The following is a 23,208-nucleotide window of genomic DNA, read 5'->3' as shown; positions in this document are numbered from 1 at the left end:
CTCTTGGGATCTGGACTGGGACCACTTTCCTGTCACAGTAACAGCCTGACATGGCACAAAAGGTGCTTGTGTTTGACTCATATTCTGATGCATATTGTATATACTGGTTTACCGGTTTCTAAAAGTTTGAGCATTTTAGATTCCTTACATGTAAAATGGAGAAAATATAGTGTCTATCTCACAGTTGTGAGGATTATGTGAGATATTTTATGTATAGTTTTGTAAACTGTAATAATATGCACCAAGAGGATTATGAACTAAAAAGGATATCAGCTTTGGAGGCTGACAACAAGGTTAAGTTCAGACTTCTCCATTTGCCTGGACTATTACCACAGTCAATTTAATTATTCTGAAACTCAACCTCTTAATCTTTTAAAAAAAAAATTTGTCATAAAGCTATTTAGATTATTAGTTGAAATAAATTACAGACTATAGTATTTATACTATAAACTCAATATATATTTGACTATAGTATTTATACTTAAACTCAATAAACTTCTCTTTCCTTCTTCCCTGGTAAGCTCCAGATCTTATCCTAACAGGACTAAGACAATAATTCCTCGCTTTGCATAAAAAATTCTCACCTCTGCCCTACTGATTTGTTCCAAAGGCATGCAACCAACAATAGCCACAGGAATGTTCAAAAATATTATAGGGATCCAAATGTTTACCATTCTTTATTTGTATGATTAAGAGGAGGTAACATGATGACCAAAAATATTACATATTAATTTTTTGAAAAAAATACAATTTTAGAATAATGAATTCATTTCCCATTTTTACTCTAATTTTTTTTTTTTTTTTTTTTTTTTCTGGAGACAGGGTCTGGCTCTGTCACCTATGCTGGAATGTAATGGTGCAACCTCTGCTCACTGCAACCTCTGCCTCCCAGGCTCAAGCAATTCTCCCACCACAGTCTCCCTAGTAGCTGGGACTACAGATGTGCACTACATCCCTGACTAATTTTTTTGTAGGAAAAAATTTTGTCATGTTGCCCAGACTGGTCTCAAACTCCTGGACTCAAGTGATCTGCCCACCTCAGCCTCCCAAAGTGCTGGGATTACAGGTGTTAGCCACCATGCCTGGCCTACTCTAATTTTTACTTGGCTTTTTTTTCTAGAAAAATTCATGGCAATGATTAAAAAAAGAAGAAAATACCAGATTAAATCAGGTTAATTTTTCTTTTACCTTGGTATAATATGTAGACCTTCTGCAAACTCAATATGAATACAGCAAAGTATTATTATCCTTCTTGATATCATATTCAGAAGTCAGTGATATATTTCAAAATATGCTAATTTCTTCACATAATATTTTATAGTTTTTGCAAAGGAGAACTCTTCTGGACATCAACCAGCCATGAGAAACTTTAGTTCTATTTACCTCGATATAGTTTAAAAAGATGTTTGGTGGAATTATTAGCTAAAGGAATAAGATTAAAATCATCCCATTAAAATACTCTATTAGAAAACAGAGTATGTGATTCCAAATAATACATTCTTATTCTCACCAAAACATTGTTCTAGGAGGACCAACGACAACTTTATGCAATGGCAAATACCTTGGAAGATGGTGGCATGACGCCTCAACTGGCTGAGGTAATAAAACGGCTATGGAGAGATCCGGGAATTCAGGCCTGCTTTGAAAGGGCATCTGAGTATCAGCTCAATGACTCAGCAGCTTAGTAAGTGAATTCACTTTAAGGGGAATTGAAGGTAAAACATTTAAAATTAAGAATTATAATTCTGCATACTTTGCATTTGTAAATGCAAATGAAGAAAATAAATGGTGTTACATTTTATTAGAGTAAAATAAAAAGCAATCGAAGAGAAATGAAAATGAACAAGGTGACATAATGAGATGTAAAAAAATATAAGCAGGGGAGCATTTTAAATAACTAAGCTTAAAACTGCCCGAGAAGATACTATGTTGCAAATATCTTCTCTTGATTAAAAAGAGTTAACCATTATGCACAGCCTTTCACACTAACACAGACTGGTGACATGCACACTGAGGTTTTGGGCTATTCATTTCATCTCTATTCATATTAGTGAAATCATCTCCTAGATTAATTTTATTAATGACACATGCCTTGGCTCACTGGGTTGATGACCTTGATACAAAATTCTAGAAGAAATTAATCAATTGATTTCCAAAATACTTGTATACCAGGGGATTCTTCTGGCGTCTCAAAAAATTGTATAAATTTCACTGCTTATATCATCCATTTAGTATTAATTAACCATAAGGAAATTAGGGGCTCGTAACACTATAATTTCATTATCAAAGTGATTTCAAATTTTCTTTTAGTGCTGGGCACAGTGGCTCATGCCTGTAATCCCAGCACTTTGGGAGGCCATGGCAGGCAGACTGCTTGAGCTCAGGAATTTGAAACCAGCCTGGGCAACATAGCAAAGCCAAGTTGCTTCAAAAAAAAAAAAAAAAAAAAAATACAAAATTAGCCAGGTGTGGGGGCACATGCCTATAGTCCCAGCTTCTTGGGAAGCTGAGACAGGAGGATTGCTTGAACCCAGGAGGTCAAGGGTTCAGTAAGCAGAGATTGCACCACTGCACTCCATCCAGGGCAAAAGAGCAAGACCCTGTCACCAAAATAACCCCAAAAAACAATTCTTTTAGCAAGTGGTTCCTAAGATAGCCCTGCCACTACATGCCTGCAAGATGTGTGCATATGTAAATATAATCTAATTACTCATTTTCTATTTCCGTTCATGCATATGTGTGAAAAAGTGTAAATATACTTCTTTTGATGAACTCCTCCCACCAACAGAACCTGCTAGCATCATTTAATTAAACAAAAGCAAAACAGTAATGTAAAAGTGAAACAAATGAAAAAGATCGGTAAAGACAGAACAATGAAGCTTGCATGACACTTCAGATTTTTAATCACTGATGGACAGAATGATTATGGAGAGAAATAAGCTATATAACAATTTCAAAGGACACATTGCTTTTGGAGGAAAGAGTTTTTCCTAGCTCTCTGATGAAAGAGAGAATGAGTCTCATTTTGTGATTATATCAACTTGAATAACTTTTCATTAAGTGTCTCAGCACCTACCACATTTTAATAGTAAAAAGGATCTCTGCAGTGGAGTAAAACATTGCTTTTCTATACTATTCATTGGTAAGGGTAGTCACAATGAGTAAGAAGCTGAATTGTGGAATATTCCCATAAAATCTTGCTCAGTAAAGCTCTGGGTAGAGAGCCAGAGAGAAAGATTAAAGTGGGCTCTCATTAATATATTTAGTCTTGTACAAACCACATAGTTAAAATGGGCAAATAAATGGCATTTTATTGTATTTTCTACTATTTAATTTTAATTTTTTCCTTTATTTAAACACTTAAAGTATGTTTTACACTGGGACTATGTACTCCATTATAGAGTCATAGGAAAATTTTAAATCTGTTCATCAAGTTAAAAACAATTAAACAATATCAATTTGCATTCATTTTGTTAATGTTTCCTATATGGTAATAGTTTTCAACCACCCGGATTACTGCAGGTGCAACAGAATAACAGAAAAGCTGATTTCCCCTATTTCAGAGAAATTTCATACATAAGCCAAAAAGTAATAATAATAATAAAGTGTTATTTTTTGTTCTGCTCTCAGGTGTCCTTAAAAGGAAAGCTTGCTGAGAAAGTTAGTTGAATGCTCATTGCTCTCTTCCAGCAATTAAGAGCAGATTTTTTTTCAAACACTGAATTACACTGGAAAACTAGATATAAAATGAGATTGGTGCTACAATGTGTCTGTTTCATATACATTATATAGAGCAAGGTCTCTAATACTTTTTTTCTTTTCTTTTTTTGGTATAAGTAAGATACTTCTTGTTTCCTTAAATCTAGAGATCCTTCAAGTTAAGGCTAACAAAAAAGTGAATATAATCAGAATAAGGGAAAGGAATGCCATCGTTGGCAACATAACCTCATCAGTTCCAGAAAATTGAAAGAAGAGGGGTATGGCAGGGACAATCAGAGGAAACATTTTAGTTGACTGCATGGTTTACTAATTGCAGTAAAGCCATGTAGTGTGCCTTTAAAATTCCATGTGCTTTAAGAATTACCATAGACTTCACCAGGAAAAATCCTAGTTTAAATAATTGGAAAATAATTTAGTACTTTTCAATGATCAGATTCATATATGCTAGGGGCCTCTATTTGGTCAAAGCTTTAGATTATAGGCTTGAACTCCCACATTCTATATTTGTTTATTTAAACAAGCATTTTAAATGCAAATTTATCAGTCTGCTAATGCTTCTGCTTTGCTTGAAATCATTTATACATGCAAATAAATGTGTCCTTACCAAGGCTTTCATTTAGTTATCATGAAATGAATGTAATCTTTATTTTGGTAGATATATTTTTGGTGTTTTTTTGTTTGTTGTTTCTCTTGCATGAACTGACCAACAATATACCTATCACACATGCAGGCTTAGTTAATAGAAAATTCACAAAGGGATTTGCTTGCCAAAATAGAAAATAAATACACTAGCAAATTCTGCCAGTACTTTCTCTAATACATTTACATCTTGATGTATCACTCTTTTTTCAAAACTTAAGCTTTTTTAGAATAAAACAAGGCTGTTTTCATATTATATATGTTAATATTTTTCATATTATATATGTTATGTGTTTCTGAGGTGTGATTTTTACTCTTGGCAAAATCCCTTTGGGACACTTGTCCACCCTTAATTTGTTTCAGCTTAAAAGGAAAAAGCTCCTCCAAGAATAAATTACCTACATTAATAATGAATTTTTTAAAATAATAAAATGGTTTTGTTTTTTCAATCTTTGTGCTAGGTGCTAAGGCATAAGAGCTTCTCAGCATAATCACTGAACAAACAATTTTTAATGCTAACGTTCAGCTGGATTCTACCTCACACATTCTGCCTCAATGGAAGCATTCGAATCTTATCTTTCTATAAATGTGGTTCAGTGTAATGGTGAAATGTGTCATAAAAGCATTACCATGCTATTACTATTTGTATCTAAAACTTGTACAGAAATAGTGATATTGCTAAGCCACTAAAAGCTTAATATCTACAGTCTAGACCAGTGGTTTTCAAATTATTTTTAAAGCAATAAAACACTTTTTTTAGTATAAAGACATTATCTGGTTTCAAGATTTAGGAAGCTGAGAGCAGGAAGCTGAGAGCAGGGTTTTTTCCTCTAATTTAACAGACTGTTATAGCATACACAGTTTAATTAGACTTATTCCTGTTCATCACCACACCTAGATCCTGTGAGGAGAAAAAAACACCATATTCAGCCTGATAATTCTAGGAATTTTTAATACAGCTTCCTGGAAGGGGTAAAGACACAGTGATGCATTGATGGAAGAGGAGGTGGGAGTGGGGATAGTGGGTACATTCACCCTTCTGTCCCCAGGAGAGCCAGGTCAGGGTGGGTTTGCCAATTCATGAGTCACTTCCAGCATAGACCAGGAAGAGAGACAAATAGTGCTTCTTTTATTGCGCTAACTAGATATTGCAATGGCATTTAATGGAAATGGCTGAGTTTTGATGAGGCAAATCCATGCAAAAATAACAACCAACCTTTGAATTAGTACATTCAAACCAATCACTCTCATAAAACTGAAAATGCCTAAATTCAAAGTACAGAATTTCGAGGATAATCTAGCCACTACCATTACAAGGCAGCTTTTAGCTTTGTAATGATCCAGGTACTATAAAGAGAAATTTTCTTTCATATTTCTATCCATATACCAGCAAATTTATCACATAAACCACATAAAATACAGGTTAAGGCAGTGTTGATTTAGGTGCCTTTAGAAGAGGACGCTGGGGGTCAGCTGTGTACCACAGTCAGCACTCTGCGTTCTGCAACATTCCAGCTACCAAACTTGTAATTCTGATGATCAGAGTTTGGAAAGCACGTCTACAATTTATCATTTTTAATAGATCCTACACTAAAAATTCATTTATACTGAATCCTGGTTTCTTCAAATGCAAAGTTAAAAAATACACATATACACACACACACACACATATATGTATGTAATATATATACATATGTATGTGTATATATGCCTATATGTATGTATTATATATGTATGTATTTATGTATTACATATACACGTACAATAATTTTGTTTTGTCTTTATTAGCTACCTTAATGATTTAGATAGAATAACAGCATCTGGGTATGTGCCAAATGAACAAGATGTTCTCCATTCTCGAGTGAAAACGACTGGAATCATTGAAACTCAATTCTCCTTTAAAGACTTGCACTTCAGGTATGATCAAATATCTTTTCTAACTGTGGACAGAAGTATGCATCAGGCTTAATATTCCCTCATGGAGAAAAGCTCTAGCCCATGTTCAGGTTCAATAATCCTTGGATGTACTCACTAGCTCCAGTTTACCTTCAGTACCACTGTCCTTTACTGTCCTCCTATAGCCTCTCACCCCAACCTCTCATCCTGAGCCTCATCCCTCCTTCCAGGCTAAAATGCTTCTGGCTTGAGCAGGTGGGGGCTAGATTTTACTTTCCTCATTTTTAAAACTGGCACTGTACTTTGGGGAAAAAAAAGAAAATGTATTTAAATAATATACAAGAAATGGGTGCCAGGAATCCTATTTCCTTTGCCTTTCTATTTTCCTATTTGCTTGAAATATTCCTATTACATCTGTTTCCTTAATTTTAAAAAATGCAAATTACCAAGAAGAGAATTATTTGAATATGATACTATTTACTGCAATAACAAGGCATATTTTATAACCATGTTTTGAGTATGAAAATGAATCATGATTTTCATTGCTGTTATATTATCAAGAGCTTCCTAGAAATTCTACTGCAAAATCACTCATTTACTATACAAGAAATGGAAACCCATACTATAATGTTAGAAAATATCTCTTAATATTTAAATACCTTTTTGTATGGATTGTGCACAATATGGAATATTAAACATTAATAGCAGGTTCTAGTTGTATTGCTTAGTAATGACAAAAATCGATAAAAATATAACTAATAAGATTATTCATACATCGAATAATGACAATAATCTTAAAGAGTAAAAAACTAGAGATAGAGTGGCATGAATTATTCATATCCATTTGTGAGGAAAAAGAAAATGGTAATTAATCAACATCATATATTTATTTTAGTAAGATAAAAGCTTCAAATATTTTAAAGTATGTGTTATATATAATGTCTAAGTAGAATACCTATTATGTAGATAGTATGTTTTCAACTAATACAGAAAAAAAACCTCTTCAAAATGCCTATCTAAATTTTAGGCCTACAAATAGTTAATTTTCTGAGAGATGAGCCAAAGATTAAACCAGGGTAAAGGGACTGCACCGATTGGGATCAACATCCTGTCTTGGCAAACGCAGGAAAAGTTTGTCATCAGTCCTGGCTTCACTATTGTATAGTTCTTTTTGGCAACTACTTTTTCAGACTCCTCATCTTTGATCCAGTTTCTGGGTTTTCCTCTGGGGCCTTGAGTTCAGTTGTTTGTCCCCCTCTGTCCCTCCCACCCCAATGAAAGCATTTTTGACACTGTCCCTTTTCTGTCTTACTCTCCTTTCTTTTCTCCAAATGTCTCACTGAAACAGACTAGAACTGAGTGTAGGCCTTGACCAAAGTTCCAATTCCAGATTATCTAATAATTAGCAGTAGGAGTGAAGAAGCACAGTTAACCTTTTCTTTACTTGCTTACCTAATGAGTTTGTTGTAAAGATTAGATGAAGTAAAGTCCTAGCACAGAGTTATAACTTGATGTAGCTTACCTTTCATAAGCCAGTACAACTCTCTGAGTCCTAGATTGTCTGGACCATAAACCGGTTTTGACAATTAATGCTACCTGTTGAATACCTAAAAGCTCAGCACCCGAGTCACGCCCTACAACACCAACCAATTTGCTATTGTCTCAAAAATGATCACTCTAAAAAATTATCTTGTTTATATATCTGTTCTTTAACATTTCAAGCCTTTGCACTTGCTAGTCTCTTTGCCTAAAGTGCTCTGCCCCTGAATCTGCAAGAAACATCTCCTTCTTATCATTAAGCTCCGAAATCAAATTCATCTCCTCATGGAGGTGTAACCATCTTATCTATGTACCATCCATGCTTATCACTGTCACTATACACCCTGCAACATGCTAATAATTGTTTAACAGCAGGGTTTCTGAGGCAGTAAAGCAATGGAAGGCTTGCTGATTTGTAGCTCTTGATTTTTCTGGTGCAAATAACCCCACTATGGCCAATTTCAGTCAACCAAGGTGATGTCACTAAATGCAGAGTTGAGGAGAAATGCAGATAAACAGCTCTCACTAATTAAGCCAGGGTGAGCCATAGTCACTGCAATATTGATACATCACACTGCTTTCCTTTTTTTAAGAAAAAATTATCAATATATGAGATTGCCTTGCTTCTGTATTACTTTTCTCTTTTTGTTTCTGTTTCTGTCTCATATGCCCCTGAGCTCCCGGATGCTAGGGGCCATGTCTATTTATAGCTGTACCTCCAGTGCTTATCATAGTGACTAGCACAGAGTAAGAATGCAGGGAATTTTTGCTGAATGAGTAAAGGCACTATGCCAAGCACTGTATGTACACAATCTTTATACTTACACAGTAGCATCATGAGCTGAGTATTGCTATCCATACTCAGGATAAGCAATCTTGGTTATCCTGAGGCTAACTGGATAGCCTCAAAAACTGGAGGCTAAACTGAGATAAAAGATTTCCCCTAAGGTCTTTCACAGAAGTGCTAGAGGTGGAATTAAAATGCATATCTTTCTGTCTTCAAAGACCACACTCCTTACACTGTATGGCACTAGTTAGTTGTTAGATAAATTGGAGTGAAAACCATTCTTTTTCTGTAGAGTGTTATTTTCAGTGTTGTTGATTTATAATCTCTTTCAGAGAGAAGGTGGAGGGAGGATAAAATGACAGCCTTTTGGGGAAATATCTTTTAAGTTGGAGGGTCCTGGGGTCCTTTATAAGTCAGTGCTTCTAAAAGCAGGGTACAAGACGACTGTCAAACACATAAACCCTTAGAAAATCATGGTCATTTTCTGAGACATCTATTTTACTCTGAACCAAGTAATATAAACAATCAAACTTTTGAAACAATTATGAATATGTGATGGTTAATAGTGTCAACTTAATTGGATTGAAGGATACAAAGTATTGATCCTGGGTGTGTCTGTGAGGGTGTTACCAAAGGAGATTAACATTTGAGTCAGTGGGCTGGGAAAGGCAGACCCACCCTTAATCAGGGTGGGCACAAGCTAACCGGCTGCCAGTGCGGTTAGAATATAGGCAAGCAAAAAAATGCGAAAAGATAGACTGGCCTAGCCTCCCAGCCTACATCTTTCTCCTGTGTCAGTGCCCCTCAGCTGGTACCGCCACCACATCAGCCGCCCTCCCAGAGATAGAAAGACGTAGGCTGGGAGGCTAGGCCAGCCTCTCTTTTCACATTTTTCTGCTTGCTTATATTCTAGCTGTGCTGGCAGCCAGTTAGCTTGTGCCCATCCAGATTAAGGGTGGGTCAGCCTTTCCCAGCTCACTGACTCAAATGTTCCTCTCCTTTGGCAACACCCTCATAGACACACCCAGGATCAATACCTTGTATCCTTCAATCCAGTCAAGTTGGCACTCAGTATTAATCATCACAGAGTAGAATATAATATTTGCATTAACGTTTAAAATAAAATATTAATTTTAAAATACATTTTTTTTCTTACAATAGGACTCTTCAGTTTAGACCTCCAGACCCCCTTTGGTACATAGTCATTTTCCTCTGTCCTTTTGTAGTTTTGTGGTTTATCTTGTGAGGCACTATCTTAAGTCATATACGAAGGTGAGCTATTTTGCTTTCGCATATTATTGATCCTTATGAAGCAATGAGGAGGGTCTTGCTAACTCTCTGTTACAGTATCAATGCTAAAATGTAAGGTGTTTGTGAACTGGATTGTGAAACCCAGCTAGAAATTATTTTGATATAATATTCTCTTGGCTGGGCATGGTGGCTCACACCTGTAATCCTAGCACTTTGAGAGGCCAAGGCAGGTGGATCACTTGAGGTCAGGAGTTCACACCAGCTTGGCCAACATGGTGAAACCCCATCTCTACTAAAAATACAAACATTAGCCGGGCATGGTGGCACGCCCCGGTAATCCCAGCTCTGCAGGAGGCTGAGGCAGGAGAATCACTTGAATTCAAAAGGCGGCAGTTGCAGTGAGCCAAGATGACGTCACTGCACTCCAGCCTGGGTGACAGAGCAAGACTCTGTCTCAAAAAAAAGGAGAAAAAAAAAAGAACATTCTCTTTACTGTGCAACTACCACCTCTTTGCTGTATACTAAAACAGGTTTCAAGATTTTTTGTTTTCTTAAGAGTGTTTGATTTTCCTCTAACTCAAGACAACGTTATTAAAGGCATTTTCAATGAGGAAGAGGTTAGAAGATACAGTACTTCCTTACTCCAGTGCAAGGAATTTTTCTAAAAACAAGTCTTTATTTAAACAATACAATTTGGAAATATTTAAATTTTGTTACAAAATATTTTAAAATATTTTTTTCTTGAGGAGCTATTTAAAATTATTTAAATACAGTTTTAAGTTTAGCTAGAGCAATTAAGATAGATTAATCCTTTAATCAATTCTCACCGTTAAATAGCTTTTCTTTCAAGTGCTACATAGGATAGTCCAAAAGTGCACAAGGTTTTGGAGTGTACAATTCTGTAGTATTTCAAAATAGGATGCATAAAAGTAATGTACCTTCCAACTTTATTTCAGCAAGTACCCAGGTATTAAAATATATTACATTAGCATTGATTTGTATTCACATAGCATAAGACATCTTATGACTATTTAAAACCAAAGGCTCAATTTACATATTAAATTAGAGAACTCTAAACTTTTACATAGGAACACCAAAATGAAAAATTATCTCTGCCAATGTACTGGAACATAATTGTGTATCATCTAATTCAATGGCAATTACTGTAGAGTTCTTATCAAACCAGAACTGCAGCTGTCAAACTGATAAATTATCTTTATAGATATTAATATACTATGTAAGTGGAAAATGCAGAGCAAATGTAAGCCCTCCTATTGTTACAGAATAATTCCTCAGAACAAATAACTTAGACATGTGTTTACAGGGATTTAACAAACAATTACAGAGAAAAAACTTTCTCCCTAATTTTTCCATGATGGAAAAACAGAATTGAAAGGACCTGAAGCTATATGGGAGCTAAGGAAAAACGGTTAACAACTATTACAACACAAAACTCTAGATTTCATAAATTACCATAACTGTTTATAAGAATGTTTGAGCAGATCTATGATATAAAAGAAACTACAGTTTTCCTGAGATATGATGTTGAATTGTGTATATTGTGGTCATTTGTGTGGCATATGCATCATCTCAGATTACAAGTGAATCTGGTTGTCCACACAGCAGCTACATTTCAATTTGGCTTTGCTAGTCTTTATAAGATCTCATAGAGCAATAACTCGTATATACTATATATTTGTTTCAGGCATGTTTATGATTCATATTACCAAAATAATAAGTTATAAAATATGATGTCTAATTGATTCTAGTGACAGAACTTATTTTAATGGCTTTATGAATTACATTATTAAATAATCAGAGAATTATTTGAAGTTTCAAATGCACACACACACATTTAGTAGAAAGTATATAATGGTATTAATGATTCTGATGATTTGGAGACCTTGGCTCCCTTACAGTTATAAATCCTTTTGATTCTGATTTTTAATCGTGAGGATTTAAGAGATTTAGTAAGACATCTGTGCACATCCTTCCTGTCTGCAAGTATCTACCCTTTTCTATTTTCAAGACAAGGGAAAGATTGGTTAGACCATTTGCTATGGGTGTGTAGTGAAGACACAGATCCACCTGGTCTCATATGTAACCATGATGAGAAATTATAACAACTGTGATAGAGACTAACATCTTGAATAGAATACCTTTCAATAGAATACCATTCAATAGAATACCATTCAATAGAATACCATTCAATAGAATACCTTAAAATAAATTCCTACTCAGATTGGTTTTTATTTTTATGTAATCAAATACATAGTAGAGAATGTCAGAAAGTGATTTTTCAAAGATAAGTACATGCTTATAGGATAAGCAAAGACATCTAACAAATTAGCTGCAGTAGCGTTGTTGATTTTTAGCTACTCTACATTACATACTAATTTTACAAGAATTATAAGGGACAGATTATATTATAATCTATTCTGATATGAAATGTGAATAATCTCATGTGATCCAATATTTACCCAACTGTTTAACATAAACCATAAACCTCAAAGCTTTGCCAACCGCTTACTAAAACTATAAAACACAAATGTTTAGTCAACTGTTTAATATAAAGCCATAAAAATCTGATGGTTTGCCCTGTATTAATGCCTTGGGCAATTTAACAAATAATCAGTATTCAACTGTCACTTAAAAGCCTAGCCTATCAATTTTCAGCTACATCATAAATTTTAGTTATTGAAATTTTTTTAACTTTAAGAATTCCAACCAATGTCAGACTTGATAACAAAATACATATTATCCCTCCTTAAAAAAACTAAATTAAAAAGACCAAAAAACCCCACACAAAATCCCAAATGAGGACTGTAAGTTCCATGTAACATCATGGAACTTACTTAATAATAATTATTACTTAATAATAGTTAAGATTTATTATTTTATTCAGGCAGTTGAGAGTATTCAAGCATGTCCATTTCCCTCATTAATAATCTACTGTATTTGACCAATCCAAAACTCCAGGCAGCAAATATACATGTTTTTTCTGATTTTAATTTTGTCTCTCACAGAATGGTCACAATGAAGCTTTTTGTTTTGTTTTGATGTTTATACATAAGGGAGACTATTTCTTCAGCCAAAAAATATAAACAATTACTTCACTTTGGGGATCTTCAAAATGTTTTCATAGGTAGTAATACTTTACAATTCCATAGAATAAGGACTAAATTAAAATTCAGGGGAAAAGCTAAAACTGAAGAGAGAAGTATGAAAAATAAATGACTACAATATTAGCAAAACAAAATGTCACTATTCTTAGAGCTAACATAGTGTCCAAGAGAATCAATACAAAAACAAAACTCCGGCTATTGGTCTGATTTGCTAATGAGCATTTCAGTTCAATAATAGCAGATGGCATTAGAGAAATGATCAATGCTCCCTGGACCTATGTCTCCTACGTCAATCTGCACACACACAAAAATATTGCTTATCAAATGAGTCATAAAATGAGAAGATTATATGCATTCAACCTAAGATAGACTTTCCATTTTATCTATATGAACAAAATGCTAAGACTGAGCAATCTTTGTCCTCTCTTCCTTGGGAGAAAGCTAAGCCAATTAAAACATGTTTATTAGAAGCTTCATGATATGCAGAAAGAGCACTAGGCTAAGGGTCATAGTGCACCAGTTCTATCCTTTACTAATTGTGAGTTTAGGAACAAACCACCTTAGCCTCTCAAAGGCCAGTTTCTTCACTTTGGTAAAGAAATGGGTGAATACTATTTTCCCTTCAAAGAATTGTTATGAGAAACAGAAAGCCATGGATTAGAATTTATTTTTCAGGGAGAGAGAGCACACAATTCCAATATGACTTTTATTCTACCGTAAGTTATTTTTCCTGCAATTGTTACTTATCACAGTTGTACGTATTTATCAGAAGAGGAGAATAGCTACCTTTTACACCTGTTAACACATCATTAGTAGGCTGCAAAGAAGCTGACTCATCAGAGAAAATTAAGGCATAGCCAATGAGTTTGTTGTTACTCTGATTTGCATCTCAGATGCTTCAGATGTTTCAGATTTGGGGAAAAACCATTTGAGGACATTATGTTGTAGAAAATAAATATGTAGGAAGTATATGAGGTTCCTTTTTCTTCCCCCTCCTGAGTAGTTTATGTCCCCCATAGAACCCACAAGTTAGAGTTCCCATATCTTAATAATTCCTACTATTATTTTTGTCATTAACCCCACACACACCAAAAACAAAACAAAACTATTAACATGAGAGAAATAAGATGATTTTGCTCTGAGATAAAATATTTGGTCACTATGCAGGAAATCTGAGCAATTACAAAGTCACCTTAAAGAGAGGAGTTTCTCAGACTTTTAAGATGTAAATATAATCTGGATATATAATCTAATTGAAAATGTGACTAAAAGAATACAAATATCAATTGGAATGAAACAGAAAGGCATAATTGGGCATAAAAGCAGGGAAAAGGAGACTACAAACAAAGGTTGACAAGACTAATGCAAGTTCTGCTTAGTGGAGAAAACTTACCAGAGGCATCCTAGAATTCAATTCCTACAGCACTGCCATCACTGCTGTGGAAACAGCACATTGGGCTCCCTTAGCACAAACATTCCATGACTCTTTGTCCTGGCTCCAGACTGGTTTGTCATTAAGCAAGGGAAAGGGAGATTTTTCCCCTGAGGTGGGGATTAGAGTGAAAGAGATTAGGACTATGGAAATCCTTGCGAGTTAAAAAGTCCGTGGGTGGGGTTAAGAAGGGTGGTTTCACTTTGAAAAGCCCACCAGGAGTTTAAACCTAGTAATGGATACTCTACCCTCAGGTCCCCCAAATCCGTAAGTTAATCATCATTGTTCAATCACAGCGTCACATTTCTTTGCCAAAAAATGATCCACAATATATTCATATATGACCAAATGGAGCATATATGTACTACATCTGAAACACATTAGGTGATTATCTTCATTAAAAGAAAAGAACGAAACCTCCCAGAGGAAGGGAGTTTAAATTTTTTGCCCAGTGACCTGTTTGACAACATAGAACTACTGCCCGGCCTGGGAGAAGGATAGACTGCACAGTGAAGATAATTTCCGTCCACTAGTGAGGGTTTGAGCGCTAACTGCAGGCACTAGTACTAGTTGTGCACCTCTGTCTAAGTAAATAGACTTATATTTAGCAAGTTAACAACTTTCATAGCCACAGAACCTATTGAACCTATCATGGTGCCACATACATAGCAGCCTCAACAAATATTAGTTGAAATATAATTCTTAGGCAATTTGCTTAAGGGCTCCTCTGAAAAAACAAGAACGCTAAATGTACCTCCTTGTAAGTTCCTGAAGAGGTTTAAATGAGTTAACTGCTGTAAGGTGCTTATATGCCCGACAAATAGTAAACTCTTATTAGGTGTGTTAAATTAAGATTAATCCATTGCAACTGGTGATGTGGAACATGAACGTCATGATCTCAACGATTTCTATTTCCACCACATTTTATAGTTTAAATATAATTTATACTTTAAAAGTAATTTCAACAAAGAAATAAATAAAACTCCAGTTTATGATGTCTGAAAAAAAAACTAAGGTATTTTGTGGATTAACAAAACAGTTGAACAATTTAAATGTCTGAATGCATATTTATCATCCTTGTTTCTGTAAGAATGTCATTTAATTTTTTAACATTAAATGCATTGGTCAATTTTCACATAATGTAAATGTAAAGTCAAAATTTGGTCCCCTTCCTCCATTTATTTTGCAAGCCTGAAACTGCAATTTGGTAATTAGTAGCACATACAATATTCTTTATAAACACCAAATTTAAATTTCCACACTATTAACTATTGAATGCTTAACCATTATCTTCAATATTGTGAGCAACTTCTCTTTTAGTCTACGGCTTAATGGAGTGATTTTGCATTGGTACATTATTTGCGGAATATTAGTTCTATATATCTTTACTGGGTTCATATATGAAATATGAAATATAATATATTGTACTTTTGATTATTTTCAATAAGCAGTTCGGTTGACATTTATTACTCCAAGTATAACTATTACCCTTGAAGTCTGTACAACTTGGATGCTTTTTGGTACTTAACACCTTGAGTTTAAACTATTATGATAGCCCCATAATTTATTTCTTTGCTTCTTATCTCTTCCTCATTAAGTCCAACTTCTGGACTCAGATCAAAGTGATCTAACACAACAACAAACAGACAAAAAATGTCAATTCCCTATCTGAAAATCACCCATAGTCCTCTATGGTCTGTAATATTAAATCTTCATTTCTCATGTAACATGAAAGGACCAGTAAATCCACTGCTGGCTGATCATGTGAGGCTCACTCCTGAAGTCCTTTGCTCTTGCTGTTTCCTCTGTCACTTTTGCCTGTAACATTGTTTGCTCCAGATATCCAGTTGGCTTAACCCCTCATCTCCTTAGGTTTTTACACTTCTGTCATCTTCTACAGTTTCTGATCACTCCATTTCAAATGACAACCCACCCCCTACACTTCTTATATGGATATCTGAAGTCTATTTTCATATGGATATTTCCTATTAAGTCTATTTTCAGATATTCATGTAGGATATGAATCCACATCAGATATCCTATATGGATATCTAAAATCTATTTTGAAACATACACACCAATCACTATTACCACCACCACCAGTGTAAAAGCTTAAGGCTGAATCCTTGGTGCCTGGCATATAATGAGTGCTTAGTAATTATTTGTTGAATAAAAGATGAATAAGTGGATAAATGGATAATTATTAGACATATAGCTCAGTGTTTTTACCTGATTCTTTATGTTCCCAAAACTATAAATAACTTGCTTACCCCAAGCATGCTATGTTCTATCATGCCTTGGTAACTTATACATATTTACAAAAAACATGTGTAAGTTATCAAGGCATGAGAGAACATAGCATGTTTGCTGTGTTTCCTGCCTGTCTATTCAGTTAACATGGAATCTATTCATTTATCTAGCAAATATTTTTTGCGTGCCTGTTATGTGTTGGGCATGGTGCCAGGAACTAGGAATACAGCAGTTACTAATACAGATAATGTTCCTGACCTCATGAGGCTGTTATTCTACTTTGGGGATGATAGATATTGATGATTACCATAAAGGAAAGAAAGTGATGCTATAGAAGGTAAATAGAGGATTGAGAGAGGTGCAATTTACATGGACGCTCCAGGAGGCTTCTTTGTGGAGGAGATACTGATGCTAAGACTTCATAGTTGAGAAAAAAAGCAGGCATGGAAGGAAGAAAGAAATCTTTGTCACAGGAAAAGGAAAGAGACTGTGTGCGAAAGCCCTGAGGCAGCAAACATTAAACAGTTCCTTTGATATAAACCTAACTTTTTGCTGCCTAGCTCCTAGTTTTTAAAATTGAGTCCTCTGTCCACAATGATCTCTCACCAAAATACACAAGTAGAGGAAGGGCTGAGTTTTCAAACACCTTCTCTAAGAGTCATGATCCCTCAGGCTAACTTAAGTCTTCCTGTATGCTCACATTTTACCTCGTACATTAGAATATTTTTACATAATATTATAGTAACTTATTTGTTTTTTTCTCTATAAGACAGAACGTTCTTTGAAGATACAGACCATATCTTTTCATCTTTGTGCTAGTAGACCTAGCACAGTGTCTAGTACATAGAATGCAAAGAATAATTGTCTGAGTAAACAAATGAATGTAGAAAGATGTAAGAAAATAGGCAAGAATCATAGCATCAGAACTACAGTAACTTCCAATCTTCTTGTAGTTTCTTTTCATTCAAGAGAATATGTCTAAACTTTGATCAAAATCTTCTATGGCTAATGAATGTTTTACTAAAACTCGAAACTCTTTTAAATTTCCCAGTTTCCCCAAGTCAGTGTGTAAATCATTTTACTCTAGTTTGCACGGAGACACTTTTAAAAAACTGTTTTTTCTCTGTGGTCCTTGAGCAGCCATTTGACCAAATACATTTTATTTTTTAATCAATAATAAGTCAAAGGAATACCTTTTGAATATATGGGATCACCCATTTATACCTCTAAATGTTAACCTCAATGCACATTTTGGAGGATATTTGTAAGATTTATTATTCATTTGATGTTTTCTTAAAGGATGTTTGATGTAGGTGGACAGAGATCTGAGAGAAAGAAGTGGATTCACTGCTTTGAAGGAGTTACATGCATTATATTTTGTGCTGCACTTAGTGCCTATGACATGGTCCTCGTGGAAGATGAAGAAGTGGTAAGTCTAAAAGAAAAACAAAGCCAGGATTAAAAGTAATCTTTGTGCTTTTCAGTAGTACTACCACATTGCCCAACTCCTGAAGGTTTGCCAAAGATTTATGTTAGTTCTACATCCTTGTTCACGATGCTCAACATTCACATTTTGCAAATAATAATCCTACCCATTCTCATTTCTGATACCTAACAGAATAGAATGCATGAAAGTCTTCACCTGTTCAACAGTATCTGTAATCACAAGTATTTTTCAACAACCTCCATTGTCCTGTTCCTCAACAAAAAAGATATCTTTCAAGAAAAGGTAACCAAGGTGCATCTTAGTATCTGCTTTCCAGAATATACCGGTAAGATTCTTTTCTTTTAGTTTCATAGTAATATATTTTTGTATAAACATATATTTCCTATCTGGATCTTGGCATTTAACACTTATGAGGATGAAGCTTATGATCATTTTTGAGTCATCTTTATGATCCAAACTTGAAAAAAAAAAAAAACACCTTACAATAAAGAAGAACCCTCTCTACATTGTCTACATTAAAGTAAAACCCTAATAAAATAAACTGGAAGGGGTTAGATGGACCAGGGTTGCTACTCTATAGAATTTATCAAATGACATTGGAACCTGAATTGTCTTCAAAATTATAACAGGAATGCAAATCTTATTCCAAATTGATATTTTTGATGTATTTCCTACTGAAACCTTGTAATGCTATAGTAAATCTCAGAGGCCCTTCAATGTCTGAGTTGTTTCTAGAGATATAGCGTGAATGAATTTGAGAATGAATAATGACATCTTCATTTTTTTCTGGTTTTCTTGGATCCTGGAATTTTAGTGCTAATCCTGTTAGTCAGCGATTGTAAATGTGAAATCCCACAGAACGGCTGTTTCTCCTTCAGAAAGAGTTTTTTTCTTTTTTTGTAAATAGTTGGATGTTCCATTGGTAATAAAATTACATTAAAAAAATTTATTTTTTTGAGATGGAGTCTCGCTCTGTCGCTTAGGCTGTAGCCTTTGCCTCCTGGGTTCAAATGATTCTCTTGCTTCAGCCTCCCGAGTAGCTGGGACCACTGGTGCACACCACCACGCCCAGTTAATTTTCATATTTTCAGTAGTGATGGGGTTTCACCATGTTTGCCAAGGCTGGTCTTGAACTCTTGACCTCAAGTGATCTGTCCACCTTGGCCTACCAAAGTGCTGGGATTACAGGTGTGAACCATTGCACCTAGCCATTTTTATGATTTAAACAAAATACAAATCCAGTTTTACCACTTAAGTATGTAAGACTGCCCAGATGTTACTAGGAGCATGGCATTCTGTCAAAACAAATACTTATATTGGTCAATCTACAATTAGGGCTTATATCTTTTTTCTATAATTATAAATATTTATAATATATCATACATTTATCATGTGATTAAATGTATTTTTCATATTACAAATAATCAAATACATTGAATATTACTAATTAATATAAACTCATAATTAAATGTTTTATATTGTATAATATAATAGGACTTATTTCTTAGAGCAGTTTCTAGTTTATAGAGAAATGAAATGTTTCAACAGAAAGTATGAAGAGTTCCCACGTACTTTCTTTCTCATCCCCTCCTACAGTTTCTCTATTTAGAGAACTGCTTTGGTGTGGTACCATTTGTTAAAATTGATGAATTATATTGATGAATTGATATTAACACATCTTACATTATTAACTAAAGTCCACTTTTTTTTTTTTTTTTCTTGAGACAGAGTCTTACTGTGTCGCCCAGGTTGGAGTACAGTGGCGCGATCTCAGCTCCCTGCTACATCTGCCTCCTGGGCTCAAGCTATTCTTCTGCCTCAGCCTCCCAACTAGCTGAGACTACAGGCGCCCACCATCATGCCTGGCTAATTTTTGTATTTTTAGTAGAGACGGGATTTCACCATGTTGACCAGACTGGTCTTGAACTCCTGACCTCAGATGATCCACCCACCCTCCCAAAGTGTTAGGATTACAGATGTGAGCCACCGTGCCCGACCAAGTCCATCATTTAATTAGGGTTCACTCTTTTTGTCACACAGTTCTGTGTGTTTTGCCAAATGCAGGTCATGTATCCAGCATTACAGTATTATACAGAACAGCTTCACTGCCTTAAAAATTCCCTGTGTTCCCCCATTCATGGCTCCTCCCTCCTCACACTCCTGGCAATCACTGATCTTTTTATTGTTTCTATTCTTTTGCCTTTTCCAGAATGTAATATAACTGGAATCATATAACATGTAGCATTTTCTTACCGTCTTTTTTCACTTAGCAATATGCATTTAAGTTTCCTCCATGTCTTTTTATGGATTGATATCTAATTTTTTTTATTTCTAAATTAATATTCTGTTCCTTAAATGAACCACAGTTTATCCTTCCAGCTACAGAAGGACATCTTGGTTCCTCCCAATTTTTGGCAATTATGGAAAAAGATGCTATAAACATCCATGTGCAGGCTTCTGTGTAGACATAAGTTTCTAGGTAAATGCCTAAAAGTGTGATTGCTGGATTGCATGGTAAGACTATGTTTAGCTTTGTAAGAAACTGCCAAATTGCCTTTCAAAGTGACTGCACTATTTTGCATTTCCACAAGCAATTAACTCCTATAACTCCATGCACTTACCAGCATTTGGTATTGCCAGTGTTTTGGATTTTAGCCATGTTATATGGCTTCAAAGCTTGTTCCTCATGGAATTTTGCTTCCAGTTACAATAAAGTAGGAAACAAAGATTTATTTCTTTAGAAAGTTTTTATGCTACTGCTCTATCCTGTGTCAAGTCCCCATAAAGCATATTCTGTTATAAAGCCCATCAACAGGTCATTTTTAGTTGTCGTGTATTTTTTAGCCTACTTGTTTTATGTCTGCCTTTTCTCAACTGATTCATTGTACATCCTGCTATTGGACTAAAGTTTCTCAAGCAGGGCCTTCATCGTACTACTGCTATATAACACATCAGTCAAGAGTACCTCTATAGCCTTTTATATCTCATCCTAACTCCTGTTTTGTTAGTAACATAGTCTATAATGTAGCCCATAACATCTATTCTACTTGATTTCCTACAATTCCTCTACAAAAATCTTTCATTTCTATCAAAGTAGATTCTTCAAAGCTCAATCTGTTTCCTGACCCTACCCTCAAGTCTAGCGGTGCAATTCTCACTTTCACTTTTTTGCTTTCCCTTACTTTTCTCTGTTGTAGGTACCTCTCAAAGTCCAGCTCAAATACCATCTCCTTCTGTACCCTAGTCATCTACCTTTTCCATTCGTTTTCTCTTTTAGTGTGTATAAAAACACCCACACCCATACCCACAAACACACACACAGTATTTGATGTATATGTAAGTTTGTATCACTCACTTTGTTTTAGAAATATTTTGGGATTTCTTCTGTATTGTGAGCTTTTTTGATGCAAAGTTTACCTTTTAGCCACTGGGAGCTCCCAATGGGGTGAGCATAGTTCCCAGCACCCTGATAATTGAACCTTGCCTTTATGATTTTGCAATACTTAGTATATCAAAGTAAAATCCTAAAACTTACTGATATTATTTATAGCCTATTCTTTGTAACATATGATTAATCTTTACCTCTTTAAACATTTTGTTTAACAAGGGCCAAATACATTTGAAGATGCAGGAAACTACATCAAGAACCAGTTTCTAGACCTGAATTTAAAAAAAGAAGATAAGGAAATTTATTCCCACATGACCTGTGCTACTGATACCCAAAATGTCAAGTTTGTGTTTGATGCAGTTACAGATATAATAATCAAAGAGAATCTAAAAGACTGTGGGCTTTTCTAACCAACCATTTTCTCTTCCACTCTTACTCATGTATGCTTTTCAAAATATAAAAGAAAAGGTGCTGTGTGATGTGTTTAGTTTGAATAGACAGTAACTTATTTAGATATATAACTAGCATTGTAAAGCAAAAAGTTTTCCCACAAAAAGGTTTATGTATTATCATCTGTATCTGGATAAGTTTAAATTTCTTTGGAACATGGGGAATGGGAGGGCCTTCGATGTCCCTATATCTAAAAACTGATATGTTTTGGTAACTGTAAGAGTACATATCAATGACACTGAATTTTCTTGGAAATAAACTTCTACATGTGGACTATTTTTACTCATAGAATAATGAAGAAATATGGAATAATATTATTTCCATTGGCCAGATTTTGAGAGGCATTCATTTTTGTTGATAATGTAACATGCCAGTACTGTAGAGTTTTTTTTTTTTTTAAGATACAGGGTCTCCTTGTGTTGCCCAGACTGGAGTACAGTGCCACAATCATAGCTCACTATGGCTTCTAACTCCTCGGCTCAAGTGATCCTCTCACCACAACCTCCTGAGAAACTAGATCTACAGGTGCATGCCACCATGCCCAGCTAAGTTTGTGTTTTTGTTTTTTTGTGAGTTTTTTTTTTTTTTGTAGTAACAGTGTCTCACTATGTTGCCCAGCCTGGCTTGAACTCCTGGCCTCAGGTGATCCTCTCTTCTTGGCCTCCCAAAGCCCTGGAATTACAGGCTTGAACCACGGCTCTTGGCCTGGAAAGACTATTATAAAAGGGCATGAGACATTTATTAGTCAACTACCCTCTGTTAGGCAGCTGCAAGTGAAATGTTCTGTATGCATTTCTTTGTTAATAGGAAATTACATTTACAAAATAAATATATTCAATTTTATCTCCTACATTAGTTTCTTTTAAAAAAAAATCATTAATGCTGAATTTACTCTTAGAGTTGAAAATTTCAATAATTTGTGGGGTTTTTTTGCACTAGCCTGGTTGAATAGAGGGTGAAGTGTATGGTCAAATACACAATGTAAGGCTTTATAAGTGAATAACAGTTTTTAATGGAACACCAATTCCCCACATTTTATTCCAGATTGTCATGGAACATTATTACAACTGATGACCACATGGGCTTTGGGATGATAACTCTGGTCTTCAAGAGAGAAAAATAATTTAATGTTTTAGTACTCGTATGTTTTGTGTTTTGTGAATAAGAAGTGGGAAGGAAGAACAAGCAGATTTTTAGAAGATAAATGTTGAGCTCCTCCACTGGTACTGTATGGTCTATTCTAACTATCATATTTTATCCTAATGGTCAAAGTCTACATTTTAA

The 23,208-nt window shown here is 34.9% G+C and overlaps 1 protein-coding gene across 1 annotated transcript in view; it reads left to right on the top strand.

The window, feature by feature from the left end:
- GNAT3 (G protein subunit alpha transducin 3) overlaps positions 1–22,345 on the top strand; it is a 56,654-nt gene extending 34,309 nt beyond the window's left edge. The window contains exons 4-8 of the mRNA XM_003896399.5: positions 1,527–1,684; positions 6,148–6,276; positions 17,939–18,068; positions 18,258–18,411; positions 21,694–22,345. Of these exons, the coding sequence (XP_003896448.1) occupies positions 1,527–1,684; positions 6,148–6,276; positions 17,939–18,068; positions 18,258–18,411; positions 21,694–21,884 (762 nt within the window). The 3' untranslated portion in view covers positions 21,885–22,345. The remainder of the gene's footprint in view (positions 1–1,526; positions 1,685–6,147; positions 6,277–17,938; positions 18,069–18,257; positions 18,412–21,693) is intronic.
- Positions 22,346–23,208: the final 863 nt, after the last annotated feature.

The sequence above is a fragment of the Papio anubis genome, chromosome 4 (assembly GCF_008728515.1).
Source record: "Papio anubis isolate 15944 chromosome 4, Panubis1.0, whole genome shotgun sequence".
In the NCBI taxonomy this organism is placed as follows: domain Eukaryota; kingdom Metazoa; phylum Chordata; class Mammalia; order Primates; family Cercopithecidae; genus Papio; species Papio anubis.
The sequence above is the reverse complement of the archived record's forward strand: the minus strand, read 5'-3'. Positions and strand labels throughout refer to the sequence as shown.